The sequence below is a fragment of the Terrapene carolina genome, unplaced genomic scaffold (assembly GCF_002925995.2).
Source record: "Terrapene carolina triunguis isolate 2854851 unplaced genomic scaffold, T_m_triunguis-2.0 Scaffold32922, whole genome shotgun sequence".
In the NCBI taxonomy this organism is placed as follows: Eukaryota; Metazoa; Chordata; order Testudines; family Emydidae; genus Terrapene; species Terrapene triunguis.
In genome coordinates, this window is record NW_020697273.1 from 64288 (window position 1) to 86054 (window position 21767).

Genomic DNA, 21767 nt, shown 5'->3' on the forward strand with positions numbered 1-21767 from the left:
TGGTGTGTACCTGGAAGACTCTGCGAATACGCAGGTCACCACTCCCCCCGCCCCCAGTACTCCAGGGCAGAGTTCACGTCCCAGTCACCTCCATTTCGAGTGACTGTCCAGCCTCGCTCCTCAACCACCGTATCCCTGCAGTCTGAGAACCTTGCTAACGCCCCCCCCCAACCCCCCGCCCGGTGCTAGCGGGCACTGAACCCTGCGGTCTCTCCCTGCCCTCGGAAGAGGCCGAGTTGCTAAGGCTTTGTGGCTGGGGAGCCGCGTAGTGACTGGTGGGTTAGTAATGGCCCTTGTCCCTGAGTCCAGATGTTCTGCACTGCTGTGGCCTGGCCTCTGAGCTGCTCGCGGACTCGCAGATCGGTGCTGCAAAGGAGCCAGGTTCTGCCTGCGCTTGGTGGGTGGCAGCTCAGTGAAACCTCCTGCCCTCAGCCCACTGCTACGGGCGAGGAGGCTGGCAAAGCTCAGGCTTTAACACCAGCCCCCCTCGTTCGCCCCTTCCGTCCCCTTTCGCGTTCTCTGCAGCAGCTTTGGCTCACTTTTGTCCTGAGCTTTCCGAGCTCCAGAACAGGGGAGCAGGCTGCTAAGTGCCTAGAGCGAGGACCCTGGAGCCTGGCGCAGCGCGGGAGATACGGGCCCCTGGCTGGCGGGGTTAGCGCGGGTGGGGCTTAGTCCAGAGAGAGGAACATCCAGCTGCAGGCTGTCCTGGTATCCGGCGGGGCGGGGACTGGAATACGCAGATGGGCAGGTGGCTCTGCTTCTAACCCCCTTCTCCCGCCGGGCTTTGCTGTCTCCCTCTCTGCAGTGAGCTTCGAGGGCTGCGCAGGAAGGAAGCGGACGGCGTACCTGTCGGATGACACGCGCTTCAAAGTGCACACGGACGGCGTCGTCTCAGTCAAACGTCCCCTCCAGCTCCACGGGCACGAAAAGAGCTTTTTCATCCATGCCTGGGACTCTGCCAGCAAGAAGCACTCTGCCAAGGTTACCGTGAAGAGAGAGGGGCACGGGCACCGCCACCACCGGCACACGGTATGGCGACAAGCCCAGCGGGGCTGTCTCACGCGACCTGTCTGCCCCGGCTCTGCCCGTCTGCCGCGGTATCCGTCGGGGGCCGTTGTGTTCCCTCAGCGCTGGCCCCGGGCCAGTCTGGGCTCATCCTCTGCCAGTAGAACGGCCTCTGTGCAGGTGCAGCAGCCGCGTCCCCTGACTGCCTGCGCTGCGTGCGGTGCTGCCTCTGCCTGGCAGAGCCTGGGTGGGACCCCCGGGGCTCCGGTGGCACTCTGCCTGCTGCGCTGGGGGAGGGGGGCGGCTGTCAGGATAAGGCTCCTGGCAGCCGTTCAGCCCGCGGCTCTCTCCTGGGGCTGGCTTACTCTACAAACGAGCAAGGAAACTCAGTATCCTTGGGTACCACCTGCTGAGGCTTTGCCAGCTTCGGCCCGCTGGGAACCAGAGGCCATGTCTTCCCTCCCTGAACACTAGGGAGTGGGCGTCCCTGAGCCTGGGTGTCTCCATTCTCCTGCCTCCTCCATGTGGGCTCCTGTTGGGCGTGTGCCCTGCCTCTACAGCTCGGTGAGAGGAAAGGCCAAGGGGAAGCAGAAGGAGGCTCTGGTCCCGCGGAGGAGCAGGAGTGAGCACAGCGCTGCAGGGATGCTGTCCTCCAAAGCAAAGCCGAGTCTCCTGCCAGGGAGCTGCTGCGCTAGAGCAGCAGAGGGTTGGGGTGAAAGGGAGGCTGTAAATTGCAAGCGCCTGGTGCTGCACGTCAGCGGGAGCGAAGGACACTCAGCACCTGGCAGGATTGGCGCTAAGTTAGGAGCTTGGATCTCTTCCAGCTCTCGCTCCTGTGCTCTCAGATTGGCACTGCGGCTGGTTGTCTGAACACATCTGCTCGGTGTGCAGCGGCTGCCAAACAAGCGACCAGGGTGGTGGGAACCACTAGGAAAGGGCTAGATAATGAGCCAGAGAACATCCTAATGCCACTACATAAATCCCTGGTGCGCCCACACCTGGAATGCTGCGTGCAGTGCTGGTCGCCCCATCTCAGAAAAGATCTGTTGGAATTGGAAAAGGTTCAGAAAAGGGCAGCAAAACTGATTAGGTGTGTGGGACAGCTTCTGCATGAGGAGGGATTAAAAAGCCGGGGGCTGTTCAGGTTGGAAAAGAGACGACTAAGGGGGGATATGACAGAGGTCTATACAGTCATGACCGGGGTGGAGAAAGTGGATAGGAAAGTGTTGATAAATGCAAAGTAATGCACATTGGAAAACATAATCCCAACTATACATATAAAACAATGGGGTCTAAATTGGCTGTTCCCACTCAAGACTGAGAACTTGGAGTCACTGTGGATAGTTCTCTGAAAACATCCACTCAATGTGCAGCGGCAGTCGAAAGAGCTGGCAGCTGCTGCTCTGTATCTGGTCTGGGGCCTGTTAGGTCCCTTGTGACAAAGCGCCATGCCCGGCTATAAAAGGGACAGGCCGAAGTTCCGTGTAATTCCAGTCCAGCCCAGCCCAGTGGTGAACCAGCAAGAGCTCGCAGCTAATGGCTCCTCAAGCCCTTAGCAGAAGGTGGGGAACCAGAGTCTGGATTTGTCTGTGTAACGGGTGTAGCTGGAGCTCGGACGGTTTGTGAAAACCTCCAGCCGCCTTGTGTCTAATGCAGGGACCTCGCTGTGAACTGTGTGTCTCTCCCTGCAGGACTCCTCTGCCAATGCTCAGGCAGACTTACTCATCTTCCCAGAGTCCCGCCCCAGCCGGAAGAGGCAGAAGAGGGACTGGGTCATCCCTCCAATCAACTGCCCTGAGAATGAGAGGGGTCCCTTCCCCAAGCCGCTGGTTCAGGTAGGGGAGGCCTTTGGCCCGGCGTCCCAGCCAGGCGCGGTGTGGTGGGTGTGTCGCTGTTGGGGTGTGAGGAGGGGGGTTCTTTGGAGAGCCGGCAGCGGGGGGTAGCTGGAAGGCAGAAGGGGAGCGTGGAGAGATGGGTGGGTGGCTTTTGTTTGGAAGAGCTCTTGGGATCGGACACCCTGGTTCCACCCAGCGCATCCAGCTGGGCCGAGGAGCCGTTTCGTTGCCAGGGTCTCGTGCCCTAGCTTGCGGCCACAGGGCGCCCATGCAGCGCGGCGCTGTGGGGAAGGCTCCATCCGCCCCCGGACGGCTCCTCTGTCAGCGTTCACAAACAGAACCCACCCAAGCCCTTTGTCTGCTACTGGGCTTGTGTAGCACCAAACCCGCCTTCCAGGCCTGTCCTCCTCGGCCGTATCCTCTCATGGGGCAAATGGGTGTGTGTGTGTGTGTGTGTGAGCAGGAGCCTGAACGTGAGGGGCAGCTTCTCGGGGACTGGGGGGGGTTCTGGACAGACTGGGAGGGGAGCACGGGCTGGGGCAGGCCCGGTGCTGAGAATCCACCGGCTGACCCTCCCATTCTCCGGCACCAGATCAAATCCAACAAGGCCACAGACAGAGACAAGGTTTTCTACAGCATCACGGGGCAGGGCGCAGACACCCCCCCTGTGGGCGTCTTCATCATCGACAGGGAGACGGGGTGGCTGAAGGTGACGAAGCCACTGGACAGAGAGGACATCAGCCACTACACGGTGAGTCCCTGGGTGCCGTGGATGGAGCAGGGGCATGTTCTCAGGGGCTGATGGCCCCTGGAGCTTGGAGGTGGCTGGGAAAGGGCCAGAGGCTCCAGTGAACTGGGTCTCACTCCATTTCTTGTACCGCACGGTCCAGAGGGCAGTTTCCCTCTCCTCCCCCTCACGGTCTCTTCCCCGGGGCCCGGCAGAGTAAAGCCAGAGAGGAGGTGCTGACCCCAGCTGGGCGCCGCCTCCTGCTCTGTGCCCGGCCCTGGTCATTTGGACACGTCAGCACTTGGCCCTGAGGCCCGGTTCTTTCCCTGAGGTGCTGAGAGCTGCAGCGGGAGCTGAGGGGCCCCAGCACCGGTGAGAATCGGGCCTAGAGCGTGCTGACAGCCCAGCACTGGCTCGCTGCCTCAGCCAGGCCCCTGCTACTTGGGCCTGGTCTACACTAGGACTTTAATTCGGATTTAGCTGCCTTAATCCGAATTAACCCTTCACCCGTCCACACTACAGAGCCAGTTAATTCGAATTAAAGGGCCCTTTAAATCGATTTCTGTACTCCACCTCGACGAACGGAGTAGAGCCTAAATCGATTTTGTTAATTCGAATTAGGGTTAGTGTGGACGCACACCACCGAATTACTGTGTTTAAGTTAATGGGGTAGTGTGGCCGCACACCACCGAATTAATGTGGTTTAAAACCGAATTAAGGTGCTTAGTGTGGCCGCACACAATCGAATTTATACAACCTGTTTCCCAAATTCGAATTATCTAAATTCGGATTAATCCTGTAGTGTAGACATACCCTTGGAGACGCGCGCAGCATGCGCCTCCCGTCTCCGAAAGCTTGGCTGGATTCTTCGTCACGGGCCCGTGGGTCTCTGCTGGGCAGAGCAGGGCTAGCGGGTGGCTCCGTGTCCATTACTGATGTCGGGGTTTGGCCCAGCAGGGAGGAGAAACCATAAATCCACACAGGTCGGGACAGCCCAGACTGGCCCCTCCCTGGGTAACAGGACCTCACTGTCCATGGGCCAGCGAGTGATTATCCTCCGAGTGTGGAGGGGAGCTGGATGGGCCCTTTGAAGGCTGCTGTCCGGACCCTGGGCACAGGCTGAGCTGGGCAGACCCCCAGGCTGGGTGTGTTCCTTGTGGACTCAGGACCCTAGTGGGGCTGGTCAGCCAGCAGCTGGAGGTGGGGAATCGAAGGCAAGTCCCCTCTGGCTAAGCCAGCCAGGCTCGGGCTCCCGTTCTGCAGGGACGTGTGGAACACCGCACACAAGCCAAGCATGGCCGCTGCTTTCGGAGCCATGGCTGGGTTTGGTGGGCGCTGCTGGCTGCCCGTGGCCAGGCGGCTCCAGGAATCGCAGGGTGGCTTGATGATGCCTTACACCCTGTGCTGGCTTTGCAGCTCTTTTCCCACGCTGTGTCTGCGAATGGGGTGACCATGGAGGACCCCATGGAGATCATCATCACCGTGAGCGACCAGAACGACCACAAACCCCAGTTCACCCAGAGCGTCTTCACAGGCTCCATAGAAGAAGGAGCCAAGCCAGGTACGTGAGCAGAGCCCCCTAGTGGTGGGTGAGACACACTGGTCATGAGATGTGGCTTTGGAGGGTTCCCTCCAAGGAGAGAGAGAGACAGGGGCTGTTTTAGTGTTGGGTTATTTTTGCTTTGAAGAATTTAAATCCCAGAATAACCCAAAGGGGCTAAAATCTGCCCACTGAGCAGACACGCCTTGTCCAGAGCGTGCTGCTCGTGTGGATGGCAGGGCTTGGAGCAGGCTCTCCCTCCCCTTCCAACCCAGCAGCTCCTTCTCCCGATCCTGCAGGAGAGTCGGCACCCTGGGGTTGACCACCCGCCTCGCTACAGTACCCACGGAGGGACCAGTTACCTTCCCAGAAGGCTCTGGGGCTGGCAGGGAGCAGGCGCTCGGTGCAGATACTGCTGATGGGGGCGCTATGAGAACTGGAATTGAACAGAGGAGCTAATTGGTAACAGTAAATATGGCTCCAAATTGTGCTGTCCGTTTACCTGTGAGACGCTCGTAGGGCTTTAGTCTTTGTATCGCCCCAGTGAGATCGATGGCTCTGGGCCGACGGCTCAGCCTGCGCTGCCCCGAGGCGCTTACAATCTTATTCCCCTTCTTTGGTGACTGCAGAGAAGAATTGGCAGACATTAGGGATGGGAAATGCCTGGTTGTTGATCTAGTCACCTTCCCCCATTCCCCTTGGTGGGCCAGGGCGGGATTGTTCCTGGCAGTACGTTCTGGAGAATCGTCTCTAATCTCATTTTGTTCTAGAACTAGAAAAATAGTGTTACTCTAAACTCGTGCCTAGGTACCTCTGTGATGCAAGTGACAGCCACAGATGCAGATGACAGTGTAAACACCTACAATGGGGTTATTAATTACTCCATCCTGCAGCAGATACCTGAACAACCCCAAAGCCGGATGTTCGCCATCAACTCTGAGACTGGCGTCATCAGTGTGATTGAAACTGGGCTGGACAGAGAGGTGAGTGCCGCAGTGTTGGGTCGGAGGCACGTCCGTGTGTTACGTTTGCACAGAGCGGATGGACGGCCCTCGGTTCTGAAGGGCGAGCTCCGCAGCGAGACGCATTGGGAGTGGCGGGCGCAATCCATGTCATGCTGCAGGATATCTTTGGCAAACTTCCCGCTGTCTCCGTTTCTCCTGGGCGCTTGTGCCACGTTACACTTCCCCTGCCCGGCCAGCCCTCGGGCTGAGTGAATTGTGCTTGGCGGGGAGGCAGTGCGGGGTTCAACGGGCATCTCTGCAGCGCTAGAAACTGACCCCCCTCCCCATGAGAGGCCTGATTGTTTGGCCTTGTTCGGTCAATTCAGCTAATTTAAATGCATCAAATCTCAGCCCCACGTTGGGTTTTGTAGAAACACGCTGTTGCCATGGAATTGAACAGAGGATCTTGTCTACTAATCAAGGGAAACCCACTTTCTAACAAATACAAAGTGAAACTGACGTCATTGATGAATTGTCCAAGCCCAGATAGATGTGCAGAAACCCCCAAGCTGTTCACTGTAGATACTGAAAAGCAAAGTGAATGCTTAAAATGCTCTTGGCTACCAATGTGAAATATTGACTTTTAGCAGCGGGGACAATGACAGCTTGCCTGCTGAATTGAGAAGCAGGTTCCCTTACCTGTTACTGCTGGGTTTCCGTGGCTGAAACGCCCCAGAGAGGGCAGCCGCAGTCAGAAGAGTGGTGCTGCTTGATCGCTGAGTTCAGGAGCTCTCACCTCCTGTCTCAGCTGCTGGCTACTCTGACAGCGATGAAACTAATCATAAAAAGTTCCCCCGAGCGGAAGAGAGGGGGGCCTGCCAAAGCCCGTCCCCAGCCAGTATTGCAGCAGCCTGACGTCTCCTCTGGGTGCTAACCAAAAGTGACTTTTGTGGCTTGCAGACGACCCCCAACTACACGCTGATTGTCCAGGCTGCCGACTTACAAGGCAAAGGCTTTGCTACCTCAGCCACAGCAATGATTGAAGTCACCGACACCAACGATAACGCTCCAGTGTTCGACCCCCTCACGGTAACGTAATCTCTCGTCTGCTTCTCTCTCTCTTCGCACTACCCGGGTTGGGAGCTCCACTCCCAACACCGCGGATTTCATTAGCTACATCTGTGCAAAGAGTTAGTTAGATGCCTGACAAAACTGTCCAGTTACTCAACCCCAGACTTGGTGAAGACTCAAAGGGGCAGAATTAGTCCATGGGGTTAGAGAATCAAATTCTTCTGTGCCAAAAAAAATTGCCTCTAACTGGAAGTTGCCTGAACTTGCTCCCTTTAGGAACGTGAGTGAAAGGCAAACATAACATCAACCTCACTGAAGTACCGCCAGCCATTGGGGGAGCTGGGGACCTGCTTGCTGTGTGTGTTCGTACCTGCGTGCTGAGAGCCAGATCCAAGCTCGGCATAGCTACGTTGAAGCCAGTGGAAATTGCTGATTTCCCCTAGCTGTGGATCCTGGCCCTGGGCGTGTAGTTATGGAATAGCAGCGGCAGGGACAGACGGCTTCTGTCACTGGACCGCTCAGTGCAACTTTCCATCCCCCGCCCCCGGTGTACGGACCCCCTTGAGGAGCGTGTACAGCTCTGGGTCCAACGGCGCTCCCTGGAAATAGGTGCCACTTGTGACAGCAAGGCCCGTGATTCTGGCCCAGGATCTCCAGCTGGGGTTCCCTTTGGAGCCCAGCAGCTGAAGCAGTTGCATTCTGCACCTGTGTGGAGAAGGCTTCGTTGTTTTAAAAATCAATGGGATTCTGGGACTGCGAGAAGTGCTCCGGCGCATAGGCGCCGACTCCATGGGTGCTCTGGGGCTGGAGCACCCACGGGGAAAAATTGGTGGGTGCTCTGCACCCAGCAGCAGCCAAGCTCCCCGCCCCTGCTCACCTCCGCTCCGCCTCCTCCGCTGAGCGCGCCACATCCCCGTTTCTCCTCCCAGCGCTTCCCGCCGTGAAACAGCTGTTTGGTGGCGTAACAAGTTGTGGAAGGGAGGGGGGAGGAGCGGGAACAGGGCGTGCTCAGTGGAGGAGGCGGGGAAGAGGCGGGGCCGGGGGGGGGAGGGGGGGCTGGGGGGAGGGGGTGGGAAGGGGGGTGGAGTCGGGGTGGTGCTGGGGGCCGAGGGGGGTCGAGCACCCGCCAGCGCCTGGAGAAGTTGGCGCCTATACTCCAGTGGCTGCGCAGTAACCAGCTAGCCAGAGCGGCGCCCTGCATCCAGCCTGTCCCTTCTATTGCAGTACCAAGCCACGGTGCGCGAGAACGAAGTGGGGGTGCTGGTTGACAGGCTGCATGTGACGGACAAGGACAAGCAGGGTTCTCCGGCCTGGCGGGTGAAGTACGAGATCGTGAGAGGGAACGAAGGGGGCTTTTTCACCATAACCACAGACCCCAACAACAACGATGGGCTCCTGAAAACTGCCCAGGTGAGTCATGCCCACCCAGCGCTGCCTCCGCTCCCGCGCCCCACCTTGACGTCACTGATTTCAAAAATGCTACAGTCCGGTGGGAACGTCTCCCGGGGTCCTCGGCTGCACTGCTTCTCCCTCCTGTACGCACCTGCGTTCACCCCAGGAACGTAAACCGGCCCGGCTCAGCCCGCCACTGCTCTCTCTCTGCAGGAGCACGATCTCCAGCAGAGGGTGCCCTGGGGAGCTCCCAGTTCGGGTCCCCAGAGCCCTGCTGCGTGTGAATCCTTCCCCGGGAAGGTACGGCTCTGTCTGGGGTCGCAGGGGCTTAACCTCAGCCCCCCCAGGACCAGTTCTACTGAGACTTACTCTTCTGAATCTCTTCCCAGTACTGCTTGGGGGGGGCTGTCTGGCAGGACGGACTCGGGGCTTTAGGTTCCCAAATTTCCGCCCACCCCCCCTCCGGATCTGGTTAGGGGCTGTGGGCCTGCCATCAGGGGACAGGGATCGGTGCACTAACGCCCTGGGGAACTGCACCAAAGAGCCGGGAGGGAGCACGGTCGGGGGATTGGACCAGGGGCCTGGGAGTTGAGCAATCCTGCCACAGCACTTCAGAGCAGTGCTGGGGGGAGGGTTATCCCTCGCGGGGGCAAGTGCACATAGAGCACTCAGGGGGGCTTGGACGGAAGGCACCCGGGGAAGCGCTTCCCGAAGCGAGCCTGCTGATGGGCGGAGTTCCTCTGCCGCCCGGTTAGTGTGTCCTTCCCCCAAGGGCAGGATGAATAGCCTCCCAGCCGTTCCGAGTGCTGCTCCGCGCCGGGAATTCTCCCGGGCGTTAGCAGGGTTTATATTGTGTCTCTCCTGGAAAGCTGACTCCTTCCTTTGCATCCTTTCCAGGGCCTGGATTTTGAGGTGCAAAGGCAGTTCATCCTCCATGTTGCTGCAACGAACGACATTCCCTTCTCCGTGCCTCTCCCGACTTCCACAGCCACCGTCACTGTGAACGTTGAGGATGTGAACGAAGCCCCAGTCTTTGATCCGCCTATCAAAAGCGCAGTGGTCTCAGAGGACTTGCCTGTGGGACAGCAAGTCACCTCCTACACAGCCCGGGACCCAGATAAGAGCCAGACGCAGACAATCAAGTAAGGGCGAGAATGCTGCAGAGAAGCTTTGCCAGGCCCCACGGACTGAGCTCACAGCAGCCACTTGATTTGTGCATCAGCTGCTCAGGCCACCCCAGATCAGTCCAGAAATGCTGCACAGCAAACACAATGTGGCCTGTGCACGGCCTGTCCCATGGGCCCCGGGGAAAGCCAGGCACTAAGGAGGTTGTTGGCAAACGCCTCCTTCCTGGATCAGAAATCATCTCAAATCTCAATCATCTGCTCTCTTGAAAGGAAATAAAGGCAAATTCTCTGGGCGGATCGATGGTACGATTGCCCTGCCAAAACTCAGACCTAACTTTGCACAATCTACCTTCATGCTTGAAAATTGGGTAACTGGAAATATACCGAGCTGGCTGTTTGCCCAGCTAACCAAGCAGATCAGGGGCGTAGCTACGTGTGTGGCACAGCCAAGCCGCCGGCAGCTCCAGGCCAACCAAGCTGTTGCCTGGTGACACGAAGGCCGGGTCTGCGCTACAGAGTTAGGTTGACGTAAGGCAGCTTACATCTCACCGTGTAAGCGTCTACACTAAAATGTAGCTCTCACCGATGTAAGTCACCCACTACGCCGACTTAATAACTCCACCTCCGCGAGAGGCGTCGTGCTTCGTCGATGTAGTGTCCATGTAGACACCGTGTCATTGACATTGCCTGTTGGCTGTCAGCTCTGCGTGGGGCTCAACGCTGGACACCCCATCCCCCACCCCCCGGCAGCAAGGCTCCCAGCTGTCAGGCCCAGGGCAGCAGGGCTCCAGGGGTCAGTGCCCCACTTAAGTGCTTCTGCCGCTGACAGAAGGAGCAAGTGGGACGTGAAACAGTGTTTTAATGACTGCGCTGTCTGAACGTCCACGTAATTTTGTAGTGTAGACACGGCCAACTCTACCCATCCACACCTCTGTCCTGAGCTCTTCCCTTCAGTCCCTTTACGCTGCGGCTCTTGGGACCTCTCTTCCTCTCTCACTGGCTGGAGGGCAAGTAAACAGCCCTTCTGGGCTGAAATGAGACAAGCTGCATTCCTGCCAGCAGTCTGCGAGAGAGAGTGAACCCCAGCGAGCACCTGAGAGCCCCCAGCAGGGTGGTGACCGGTCCTCTCCTGCAGGGGACGTAAACGTGAAAGGGGCCAGTTGTTTATAGTTGCAAACCTAGTTGGCGAGATTTCAGCCTTAAACTCTCACTGGCAAATTCATTTCACGCTTCCATAGAGCACTGCCCACCTGCTCAGCCCCCGCCCCGCATGCCGGACCTTTCTCCTCATTCCTGCTTGCCCTCCTCTCCAGGTACAGCATGGGGAGCGACCCTGCAGGGTGGCTGGCTATTGACCCCGAAAATGGCATCATCACGGCAAAACTCCCTCTGGACAGGGAGTCGAGCTTCGTAGTCAACAACACCTACAAGGCCATAGTCCTGGCTGTCGACTCAGGTAAAGACTCACGGCTTCCTCTTGTTTCAGGCCCCTGTTCTCTGTGCGAGCAACTGCCTGTGTGATGGGTTGTAAGGCAGGGATCGCGCGCGACTCTCCGGCAGCAGCGCTGCCTTCACGCTGTGTTTGGATAGAGAAAAGAGTGAACCCCTCGCCTTGTGCTTCTGCAGCGGCTCTCCTCCCCCAAGCCTTGCACTGCTCCACAGAGTAGAGAGCCAGGAGCTGCTACCCCGGCGGTGGGGAAAGCGGCGTACGAGCCCCTGGCTGCACTGTATAATATTCTGGGACAGGAAAGGGAAAAATAGTGCCCAGTGGACACTGCTGGGGCAAAACGTAACTGGCCAGGACGCCAGGGCTAATGCCACAGGAAATGGAATGGCCCCACGTGGTCTGCACTCTGCTCAGAGACAGAGATGGACTGAATCAGAGCTGTGGGAACGCTCACGAAAGCATGGCACCGTTTAAGGCAGGGATGGGCAAACTACAGCTCGGGGGCCACATCCAGCCCATCAAACCTTTCAATCTGGCCCTCGAGCTCCTGCCGGGGAGCGGGGTCAGGGGCTTGCCCCGTTCTGCGGCTTCCGGAAGCAGCGGCATGTCTCCCCTCCGGTTCCTACGCATAGGGGCAGCCGGGGGCTCCGCATGCTGCCCCTGCCCCAAGCGCCGGCTCTGCAGGTCCCACAGCCAAGGGGGGGACAGGCTGCTGCTTCCGGGAGCTGCTTGAGGTAAGCGCCACCCGGAGCCTGCACCCCATCCCCCTGCTCCAGCCCTGATCCCCCTCCTGCCCTCTGAACCCCTCTGTCACAGCCTGGAGCACCCTCCTACACCCCAAACCCCTCATCCCCAGCCCCACCCCAGAGCCCACACCCCCAGCTGGAGCCCTCACCCCCCCTCACCCCAACTGCTTGCCCCAGCCCAGAGCCCCCTCCCGCACCCTGAACTCCTCATTTCTGGCCCCACCCCAGTGCCCACACCTCCAGTCGGAGCCCTCACCCCCTCCCACACCCCAACCCCCAATTTTGTGAGCATTCATGACCTGCCATACAATTTCCCTACCCAGATGTGGCCCTCGGGCCAAAAAGTTTGCCCACCCCTGGTTTAAGGCCATCAGCCCAGCTCCCCCCCGCCCCGGCCCATCTGATCACAAGGTTCTCCCCCAGCTGCCCATGCAGTGCACATACCCAGGTGTGGGAGGCGGCTGGGCGGCAGCAGAGGCGCGTGTGGGATTCTGGGGTCCCCTGCACTGAGCCGTGGTGTCGCTCTCCCTTAGGGCAGCCGTTGGCCACGGGCACGGGGACCTTGCTGCTGACCCTCGAGGATGTGAATGACAACGGGCCAGTGCCAGATCCACGGGAATTTTACATCTGCAATCAGAACCCAGTGGTCCAGTTGTTAAATATTGTGGACCCGGACCTTCCCCCGAACACCGGCCCCTTCAAGGTGGACTTGCTGCACGGCTCCAGCTCCAACTGGACAGCAACTGTGAACGCCCAGGGTAAGGGGCTGGGCCGCTGTGCGCCCCTCTCGGCTTGTCCTGTTGCGAAGCAGTCAGTCAGTTGCCGGGGGAGCTACCCCACGCTGGCGTTCCCACTTGGGCTGGTGGCCCAGGGGCTGTGGGGTAGAACTGGGCCCATCCGCCGGTTCTTTGTTGCTTTGTTTGACTTGCCAAAAGGCCAGTGGAGCCATAAGGCCTTTCCAGTTACTGCTTGTGCTCCCCCCACCCCCAGCAGAGCGAGGGGCAGGGACCCCAGTCCCCTCTGGGGCCTGGTGGGTTCTCACTAACCTGCCCAGCCGCCGCTCCTCAGAAGGAGAATGTGAGAGCTCTGGAGCAGGCATGTGTCTGCTGGGCCGCTCTTCAGGTGCCAGCCAACCCTACTGGTCTCCTGAACCCACAGCGGGTACCTGAGGGTAGAGCCCCCCGTGAAGGACCCCGAACGTGTGAAGGGGGCTCAGGCTTTGCTGGGCCTGCTGGTTGTAGCCAGTGGCAGCTCCACCCCTCTAATGCCCCAAGGCCAGTCACACTGCCAGCTGTAAGTGTTGCTAGCTTCCCCCGCACCCCCACGAACCCCACGCTCCGTAAACCTCCCTGCAGGAGCTGGGCTTTGCGGACAGCCAGGCCCTCCCAGCGGGGAGGCTGCTCTGCAGCGTGTCTGGCCATAGAGCTGGAGGGGCTGGCGGCTTTGGCCTCCGCCCGCGCCGGGGTCCTGCAGCGGTGCTGTGACTGCCCGCCTCCAGGATCCCGTCCCTTTCCCTGGAGCGTGTTTCTGACTCGAGCCCTGAATCCTGCTCTCCCCCAGGAGACATCCTGGCCTTAAAGCTTACCAAATACCTGGAATCAGGAGAATACAGCATCATCCTGCAGCTGGTGGACAACCAGGGTAAACCCCAGGTGACGACTGTCAAAGCCATTGTGTGCGACTGTGATGGGGAAGCCAGGAACTGCGAGAAGAGAGCAGCCATCGCGGGCGGCCTGGGGATCCCGGCCATCCTGGGGATTCTCGGGGGAATCCTTGCCTTGCTGAGTGAGTACCGCGGGCGGAGTCCCCTCCCCTCGGGGAGAAGCAAAGAGCCTCCCGCGCCTGCCAAGCGAGTGACTGTCGCGAAGGGCCTTAACCTCAGACTCACGGCAACTGCTGAAATGACTCCCAGTGCAGCGTGCGCCGTTGTCTGAGCGCTCCCTGGCTGGAGCAGTGCGTCGGGGGGAACTGCTCCCATGCTCTAGCGCCTGGCCTGCGGTGCGGGTTGCTGGCCCCCCCAGATAACGGCAATGCTTTCACTCCCTCTTTCTAGTCCTGCTGCTGCTGTTGCTGCTCTTCGTGAGGAAGAGGAAGGTGGTGAAGGAGCCCTTGCTTCTCCCCGAGGACGACACTCGAGACAACGTCTATCACTACGACGAGGAGGGCGGTGGGGAGGAAGACCAGGTGGGTGGAGCTCGGAAGCCGTTGCTTCAGGAAGGTCCTGCTCTCGGGGGGCAGCGCGGCTCCCCTGCGTGCAGCTGGGGCTCTGCGCTGAACGTCTCCAGCCAGAGAGCATCGCAGGGACCTGCTCCGGACGCAGGCAGGGTGGCCTCTCTAGGTGCAGCCAGGCTCACGTGGCCTGGCCAAGGGCACACAGTGGGTCAGTGGCACTGCCGAGCTCTGAAACCAGGATCCTCTCGATCCAGCCGCTCGCTGGGATGATTGGCTCTGCCGGTATCTCACCTCGCTCCGCGCACGCCGCCATCACCCAGGGCCTTGGTCGCCAGCTGCCCCCTCAGATCTCGGACACCCCCCACGTCAGCCCCGCCGCCGTGGGCCAGGCCGTTCGGACAGCCCGAGTGTGACTCGCTCGGCGCGTTGAGCGCGTGCGGCCGATGCATGGGGGGCAGGGCCTGCGGAGCTGCGCTGCGTCTCTGGGTTCGGTTCCCCAGCATGGTCCTGACAACGCTGCCCTCGGCTTCTCGTGGCCGGTAACGTCGGATATGCTTTTGCTTCTAGCACTGACATGAGCCAGTTATGGAAGAGGAGGAGGAGGAGACATGAAAACCCACCCCGGCCTTCAGCGCTCCTACCCCCTCCCCCTCCCCCCACGGCCCACTGTTATCCTTCCGCTACCGCTTCCCTGCAGGCCTCGGGACAGAGCAGGTCTCTGCTGTGCCCCTGTGCAGAGCTGAAAGCGGGACACACCCCGAGGGAGGCGCCGCTGTGGGGTGACTGTGCAGTGGTGGGGGGAGTTCCTGCTGTTGGGCCCTGCCTGAGGCCCCCTCCTTTACAACCTTGCTTTGGCTGCGGCTCGCAGAACAGCCTGGCTTTCTCCTGCTCATTTCCTGACATCCCACCTCTTCTCCCTCCTCCACAGGACTACGACCTGAGCCAGCTGCACCGCGGCCTGGATGCTCGGCCTGAGGTCACCCGCAACGACGTTGTCCCGACTCTCATGCCAGCCCCGCAGTACCGGCCACGCCCCACCAACCCCGACGAGATCGGCAACTTCATCGATGAGGTGAGCGGGGCAGGCAGAGGAGTCGGTTACTCAGAGCTCTCTCTGTTAGCAAGGCTTCCCGTTGGCTCGGGCTGTGCAGCAGAATCCATTGCTGCAGGCGGGGCTGTGCGAAAACCCTTCCTTAGAGCCTGCCCCAGAATTCCTAAGGCTCTGTCTCTGCGCCCAGTGGGGACACTAAAGCCAAAGACCCAGAGCGTGAAACTCACCGGGGCCAGGGCATTCTTGGTGTCAGGCCCTGGCTAGGGAGCGCTTTCCTGCAGCTCAGGACTTGCCCCCTTCAGAGCGTGATGCACAGCCCTTCTCTTCCCCCTCAGTAGCGAAGGCAGAGAGAAGTCCGATTGCCATCCATTACAATGCTTGGAACTCAGCATTTTAATTCTCTTGGTGACAGCTCTGAGATCCCCTCGCAGCTGTGTGCAGTACCAGGGCGTGCCAGAGACATCTAAACACCTGGTCAGGACTGGGGGGCCTGCGGGGCCAAGCCCAGAGGGACAAAGGGAGGGGGAGATGGCATTCCTGCTGAGCGTCCTTGGGGGAGGTCGAGTGCCCTGCTGGATTGTCCCTGCACACACCCCTTGGGGGGACTCAGGTGCCATTCCCAGAAGACTGCCCAGATCATCATGGTAGTGTTGGCCCTCTCGTTCCTCATCTGCTTCTATCAGCTGTGAAATAGTTACACGGTGGTCTGTAAATCACCGTCCTGTCACCCCTGGGAATGGGGCAGAGCACCGCTCTCTTGGCTATTGGTTCAGGCTGCTTGCAGACGCCTGCCTGTCTGTCCCGAAGAGATGGGTACCAGTGGAGCTGCAGCAAAGCAAACCCCCAGTTTACATTTGCTGCCCCAGAGTGACCAGGCACCTGCCGCAGAGTGGCCCTTAGCCCTGTTGTAAACTGGGATAAGCCGCACCCGCGTACAGCGCATCTACGCTGGGGTGTGCACTGCTATGAATACCCCCAGTGCTGACAGGCTCTGGGTGGATCCCCTTCATCTCTTCACAGTCAGCTCCTGTTGTGAAGGGTTCCTTGTGGTCACGAGAGCTCGAGGTTTAAGTTTCTTCCAAAGAGAAGCCGAGTCTCTAGCAGGAGATGCCAGCTCCCGTGGGTGCTGGGTGCTGGTGCAGGGGCTGCTCACTGCGATGCAGGTACAGAGGGTGCAGGAAGGGCCGATTCTGGGACAGCAGAACTGTACTGCTCCTCCGTTTAAGTCTGCCTGAGATTCTCCTGAGGGCATCCCCCGAGTGGCACCTCTAGGCAGGGCGAAGCTGTTGCTCTAGCTCACGATTTAACGCTCCTTCCCACCCCCAGAACCTGAAGGCGGCCGACACTGACCCCACCGCCCCGCCGTACGACTCCCTGCTGGTATTTGACTACGAGGGCAGCGGCTCCGAGGCGGCCTCGCTCAGCTCCCTCAACTCCTCCTCCGACCGGGACCAGGACTATGACTACCTGAACGACTGGGGCGGCCGCTTCAAGAAGCTGGCCGACATGTACGGTGGGGGCGAAGACGAGGAGTAGGCGCTGCCTGTGTGTTTGGGCTGCAGCCGGGCGACACGTGTGAGAAATGTTGCTGCGGCCCGTTTGACACAGACCAGCAAGGTCGCTGCTCTTCCCGAGTGGGCTGGATGGCTGAAATTCCCTTTCCTTAGCAGACAATCGCACTACGTGAATCTGTCATCCTCGCAGTCCTGGCTCAGTTTCTTCAGCCCCCGTCGTTCAGCCGTGGATAGCCAGTGCTTTCCAGGTTAATGGGGGCTGGGGGAATTCTGTTTCGGGGGCATCCAGATTTCGGTCAACCAAGGGGGCCTTGCTGGCAGCCTGCCCAGAACACCCTGCACTTTGACGGCTTCACTGTAGGGGCTGCAGGTCCCATCGTGCTCAAGGCAGAGCAAGGCACGCTGGGATCGACAGCCTCCACAGACTGACTGTTTCTAGGAGAGGGCAGACCTGGGCTGCTCTCTAGAAGCGCAGGCCACAGCCCAGTTCTGTTTCCTCTCGTGCGGCTGGGGAGCTCCTGGCTGCTGTTACTTCCCCCAGACGGCCAGGCGCTTCCATTTCCCTGTGCCCACGTGGGTGAGCACTCACACACACCTGCTAAATGGCCTAGTCTTGCTGCTTTGCAGCACACTGGGCAAGGGGTGTCCGGAGAACGCACTCGCAGCATCTTCACCTGCCCTGCATCTCTTGCTGCAGGCCTCCCAGGACAGGGGCCTGCTAACTTCTGGGGGCTCCTCTCTTCCAGCGGTGTCATTAACAGGTAACCATTTCCCCGGTGCTCTCAGAATACCTCATTCCGAATGCAGGAAGCCGAGCGGGAAACTCCCCTCCACCAGCGTACGGGATTTGTTCACTTTTTAACACCACCCACTGTGTGGTTCGGTGCTGCGTGTGCCCACGGAGTAGATTCTGAAGAGCAAGCGTGAAGTAGCCTTTCTCAGTAACCGTGGCGATCAGCTACCGCTGGGCCAGTCTGGAACACAGCCACATTGCAGGGGACTTTGCCAGAGATATTTTTTATTGAATTTTCAGATGCCACTTATTTTTTAATATTACCATTACCCTTAAACAAGAGCTGCACTTTGATACGTTTAGCACTGTGCCAACCCAAAGATGAGGGTAGCCCTCTTAATAAGCAATCACAGTCACGGGAGATATGGGAGAGAGCCCCCAGGAAATCCTCATGGAACGGACAGTAGATTCACACCCTTTCCTGGAGAGGAACCCCAGGACTCACTTCGGGAGCTCTGCTGGCAACTGCCCAAATACCTTTGTATGCTGGTTTTAATGAATCCAGCGCGTCCCTGTCCGTGCGTTCATGTGCTCGGAAAGTGATGATAGTTTGTCTCTGTGTGCTGCAGTAGTGCCTTTCCATTTCTCTAAATAGAGTTCAGTGTTCTTCCCCACCCCCTACACTTTGCCATGCACTCCTTACCCCTCCCAAAAAACTGGATTATAGACCAACTCTTAAGTAAAGTGCTGCAGAGGGCTGTCATCTGTTCTCTGCCGACTGGAGGTGTGACTCTGAAGAAGTGTCACAAGATGTTAGTGCCTAGTACACTTGGGGCTCTGCATAAATAAATGCAATGTCTAAAACCTGACTGTCAGCCAGTTTGATGCTATATTTTTGTATAAAGTTGTTCATTCATATTTCTGAATAGGGGAGAGAGGATCTATAAAATTACCAGCCAATACCATGCCATGTTCTTTTCACATAGTATTTAGCAGGATGTCTTATTTGATTTAATAGCTATAGGCCGATTTATATTTTTCCATTGGGGCTACTTCCTCCAGTGTGTTGTCTAATCTCGAGCGTGTGCAGTGTAATTACTGTGCAATGGAGCTTTTAAAAAAATGAAATGGCTTTAGTTGGTTTCTAAACTGTTTATTTGGCTGCCTTAATACTTTGTACCTTTCTGTGACAGGGAATGGTGGGACCCAAAGGAAGCTCAGAGAACAGCAATAGCTTTGTGTTAATCTGACATTTTTATAACATTTTAATAAATGTTTAAAAAAAACCCTTTTCTCTTTTAATGTTAAGGCTAAAAGTCTCTGCACAGGTTTTGCTGCCCTTAGCGCATTGTACATATCCTCTAGAACAGTGGTTCTCAAACTTTTTTTTCCACAGACCACTTGAAAATTTCTGAGGGTCTCGGCAGACCACTTAATGATCTTTCCAAATGTTGTTTGTACTATTAGCTAACTATTGTAAAGTGCTTTGGATAAAAGGGCTATATTAAAAAAAAAAATCAATTTTGTTGTTTCTACAAATAAAAGCACACAACTCATATTTTAATATCTATAGTCTTATCTTTCTAACGCAATGGATGTGCCCTCTCTCCCCCGCCGCGGCAGCCCCCGAGCTGGGTCTGGGAAGGAGGGGGTGGTCTCTCCCTCTGTCCCCTGCTGCAGCAGCCCCCGAGCTGGGACTGGGAAGGAGGGCGGTCTCTCCCTCTCCGCAGCCCTGGAGCTGGGGAAAGCCACCTCTTTCTCTGTCCGCCACAGCCCTGCACGTCCCAAATTTCCCCCACCCCCTTCTTCTCACCCCACTGTCCCCTCCCACATACCCCTTATTCCCCCCAAGGCCACCACCTCACCTTACAAGTGCATCTTCTCCAGGGTCCAGGCACCTAATTAGTGGAGCCACGCCCGGCGCGGCTCCACTAGTTAGGTGGGTGGCCCTTCATTCTCTCGTGTGCGGCCGCCCAGGCACGCACCTTAGAGGGAACCATCCGCGGCCCACCTGCATGGAGCTCACAGCAGAGGTGCCGACTTCTGCTGGCTCCGGTGGGTGCTCAAGCCCCCTCTGCCCCTGGCCCCGCTCTGCCTCCCTGCCCCTATTCCAACCTCGTCCCCAAATCCCCTCCACCCCTGAGTGGGGGGGGTCCTGCTCCTCCCTCCCTCCCCGAGCTTGTTATGCCGTGAAACAGCTGTTTTGGGGACAAGGCTGGGATAGGCGGAGGAGTGAGGAGGTGGGGTGTTCAGGGGACGGGGAGGAGGTGGGGAGCTTGGCTGCCGGCGGGTGCTCCAGCCGGGCGGGAAGAGCCAAGCCCTGAACCACGCTGCAAGCTAACTGCCTGCGCACGGTCTGACCCTCCCAAGATGGCGGGAAGACAGCCCCATGGGGCTGCGTTAGTCTGACCCTCCCAAGATGGCGGTAGGGCCAATCCTCTCTTCCCCCCACAGGGCTGCGCTGGTTTGACCCTTCCAAGATGGCGGTAGGCCAGTCCTGCTCCCCCCCCCGTAGAGCTGAGTTGGCCAGACCCTCCCAAGATGGCGTCTCGGCGCGCTATTGTGCGCAGGCGCAGTGGGCTCGGAGCGCTATGGCCGGGAGTTTGAAGCTGGAGCGGGTGGTGGACGCGCTGGCGCTGCTGCTGGGGCGGCCTGGAGGAGGCAGCGGTGAGAGGGGCCGCTCCCTTCAGCGGGGCGGGGACTGTGGGGCTCGCATGTTGGGGCCCCCCCCCCCCCCCCCCGAAGGGGGCCGCCCCCCCCCCCCCCACAGGAGTCCCCCCCTTGCCCTTAACAGTCCCTCCCCGCCCCCCATTGCCTGTGTGGGGCCCCGCCCCCCCATTGCCCTCAGCAGGCCCTCCCCGCCCCCCATTGCCTGTGTGGGCCCTCCCCGCCCCCCATTGCCCTCAGCAGGCCCCCCCCGCCCCCCATTGCTTGTGTGGGCCCCCGCCTCCTCCATTGCCCTCAGCAGCCCTCCCCCGTCCTCCATTGCTCCCCCCTCTGCCCCTCCCTCACAACGGGAGAAGTGAGGTTCTTACCCATGAAAGCTTATGCTCCCAATACTTCTGTTAGTCTTAAAGGTGCCACAGGACCCTCTGTTGCTTTTTACAGATTCAGACTAACATGGCTACCCCTCTGATACTTGACATCTTGTCCTCGTTCGCCACTATGGGGGAGGCCCCCCCTTTTCCTGCACCCCCTTCTCACGAAGGCTCTTCTGGCTCCCTTAGGCGGGACCCCTTTCGCTTCTGCTCCTGTCCTGTCCCCTGCACCCCACTGGCTTGTTTAGGGGTGCAGGTGGCTGGCTGCACCTGCCCTGTGGGGTTTGGGACAAAGGCCTATAGCGCGGCCTGGCTGCTTTCCCTGCTTGTCTCGGGGGCTGAATGTGCGCAGGGTGCTTTACCCCAAAGAAATCACATCCCTCTGCTGCGTTCACCTCCTGGTCTGATCCGCCCAACCTGGCTTTGAGCAGTGGCGTTTGTTAATGGAGCTGTCACACACTGGGCTGTGGGTCGCTTTAGGGGATGAAATAAATCACAGAGACATATTGTCGCAGAGAGAGGAGCAAGTGAGGGAGGTGTAGGAAAGAAGCGTTCTCCACTGAGATCTGAAATGAAGGGGTGGGTGAATGCCTGAGGTGGAGAGATCCAGGGAAGCTAGCCAGAGGAGCAGGCTTCTGCACTTAGGGTGGTGAGATTTGGGGGGGGGGGAGGGGAGGGGGAAAGACAAAATGCCAAGAGGGGAATTCTGCACAGGTTTGGCCAACCTGTTGTGTTCTCAGAGCTCTGAGGTTAGCACTGTTTGGAAAGAGCTGTGCCCTCATAAGAACTAGATTAATCCCCAACAGAAAGCTATTTAAGGCTATTACAGATATCTAGGTTGGTGCGTGTGATTTTTAAATTAAAACCATATGCACTTTTTCTTACTTAACTGTAGGACAATATTGACCATATTAAGGTTAAGTTGGGGGAAAGGAAATAAATCTACTTCATTGCTATGGCTGCAGGAACAAATACCGCCACAGGGATGTGGCTGACTAGAATACAAATATAGAAATGGAATGACATTCTGTATCGGATTACCAACAGCTGTTTGAGGAAAGGTGGACCAAATGGGACAAATTGATAAATCACTGATAAACACTTTTTCAGAACAGTATGTATTCCTACACTCCCTCATAACTCAGTCTGTCTCAGTTCTGCTGGGTTCTTGTACTTTTAGTGTTGTTATCCCCTCTTTTAATGCTGGAGGAAGACACAGGGATAATAAAGAACCTGTACTGTTGACAGTTCTGTTTGTTTTTAATTAAAAGTTAGTAACTGGTAGAGATTGTGCTGGTGAATGACCTGTATGGGAGCAGCCTCGAGGGCTCTGCTCTGCTTCTGAATTCCCCTGGCTAATAAGGCTCTGATCAGCATTGTGCCAAGGAGGTAACCTGAGTCGGAGAGAATACAAGAATGTTTTTC

At 58.2% G+C, this 21767-nt stretch overlaps 2 protein-coding genes across 2 annotated transcripts in view; both read left to right on the forward strand.

Moving 5' to 3' along the window:
* The window catches only part of LOC112118535 (B-cadherin-like), a 70791-nt gene extending 53096 nt beyond the window's left edge, over positions 1-17695 (forward strand). Inside the window, exon 16 of the mRNA XM_026663232.1 lies at positions 16384-17695. Within this exon, the coding sequence (XP_026519017.1) occupies positions 16384-16593 (210 nt within the window). The 3' untranslated portion in view covers positions 16594-17695. The remainder of the gene's footprint in view (positions 1-16383) is intronic.
* A 2200-nt stretch (positions 17696-19895) lies between these two features.
* LOC112118536 (transport and Golgi organization protein 6 homolog) overlaps positions 19896-21767 on the forward strand; it is an 85088-nt gene continuing 83216 nt past the window's right edge. The window contains exon 1 of the mRNA XM_026663248.2: positions 19896-19971. Coding sequence (XP_026519033.1) covers positions 19896-19971 — 76 coding nt within the window. The remainder of the gene's footprint in view (positions 19972-21767) is intronic.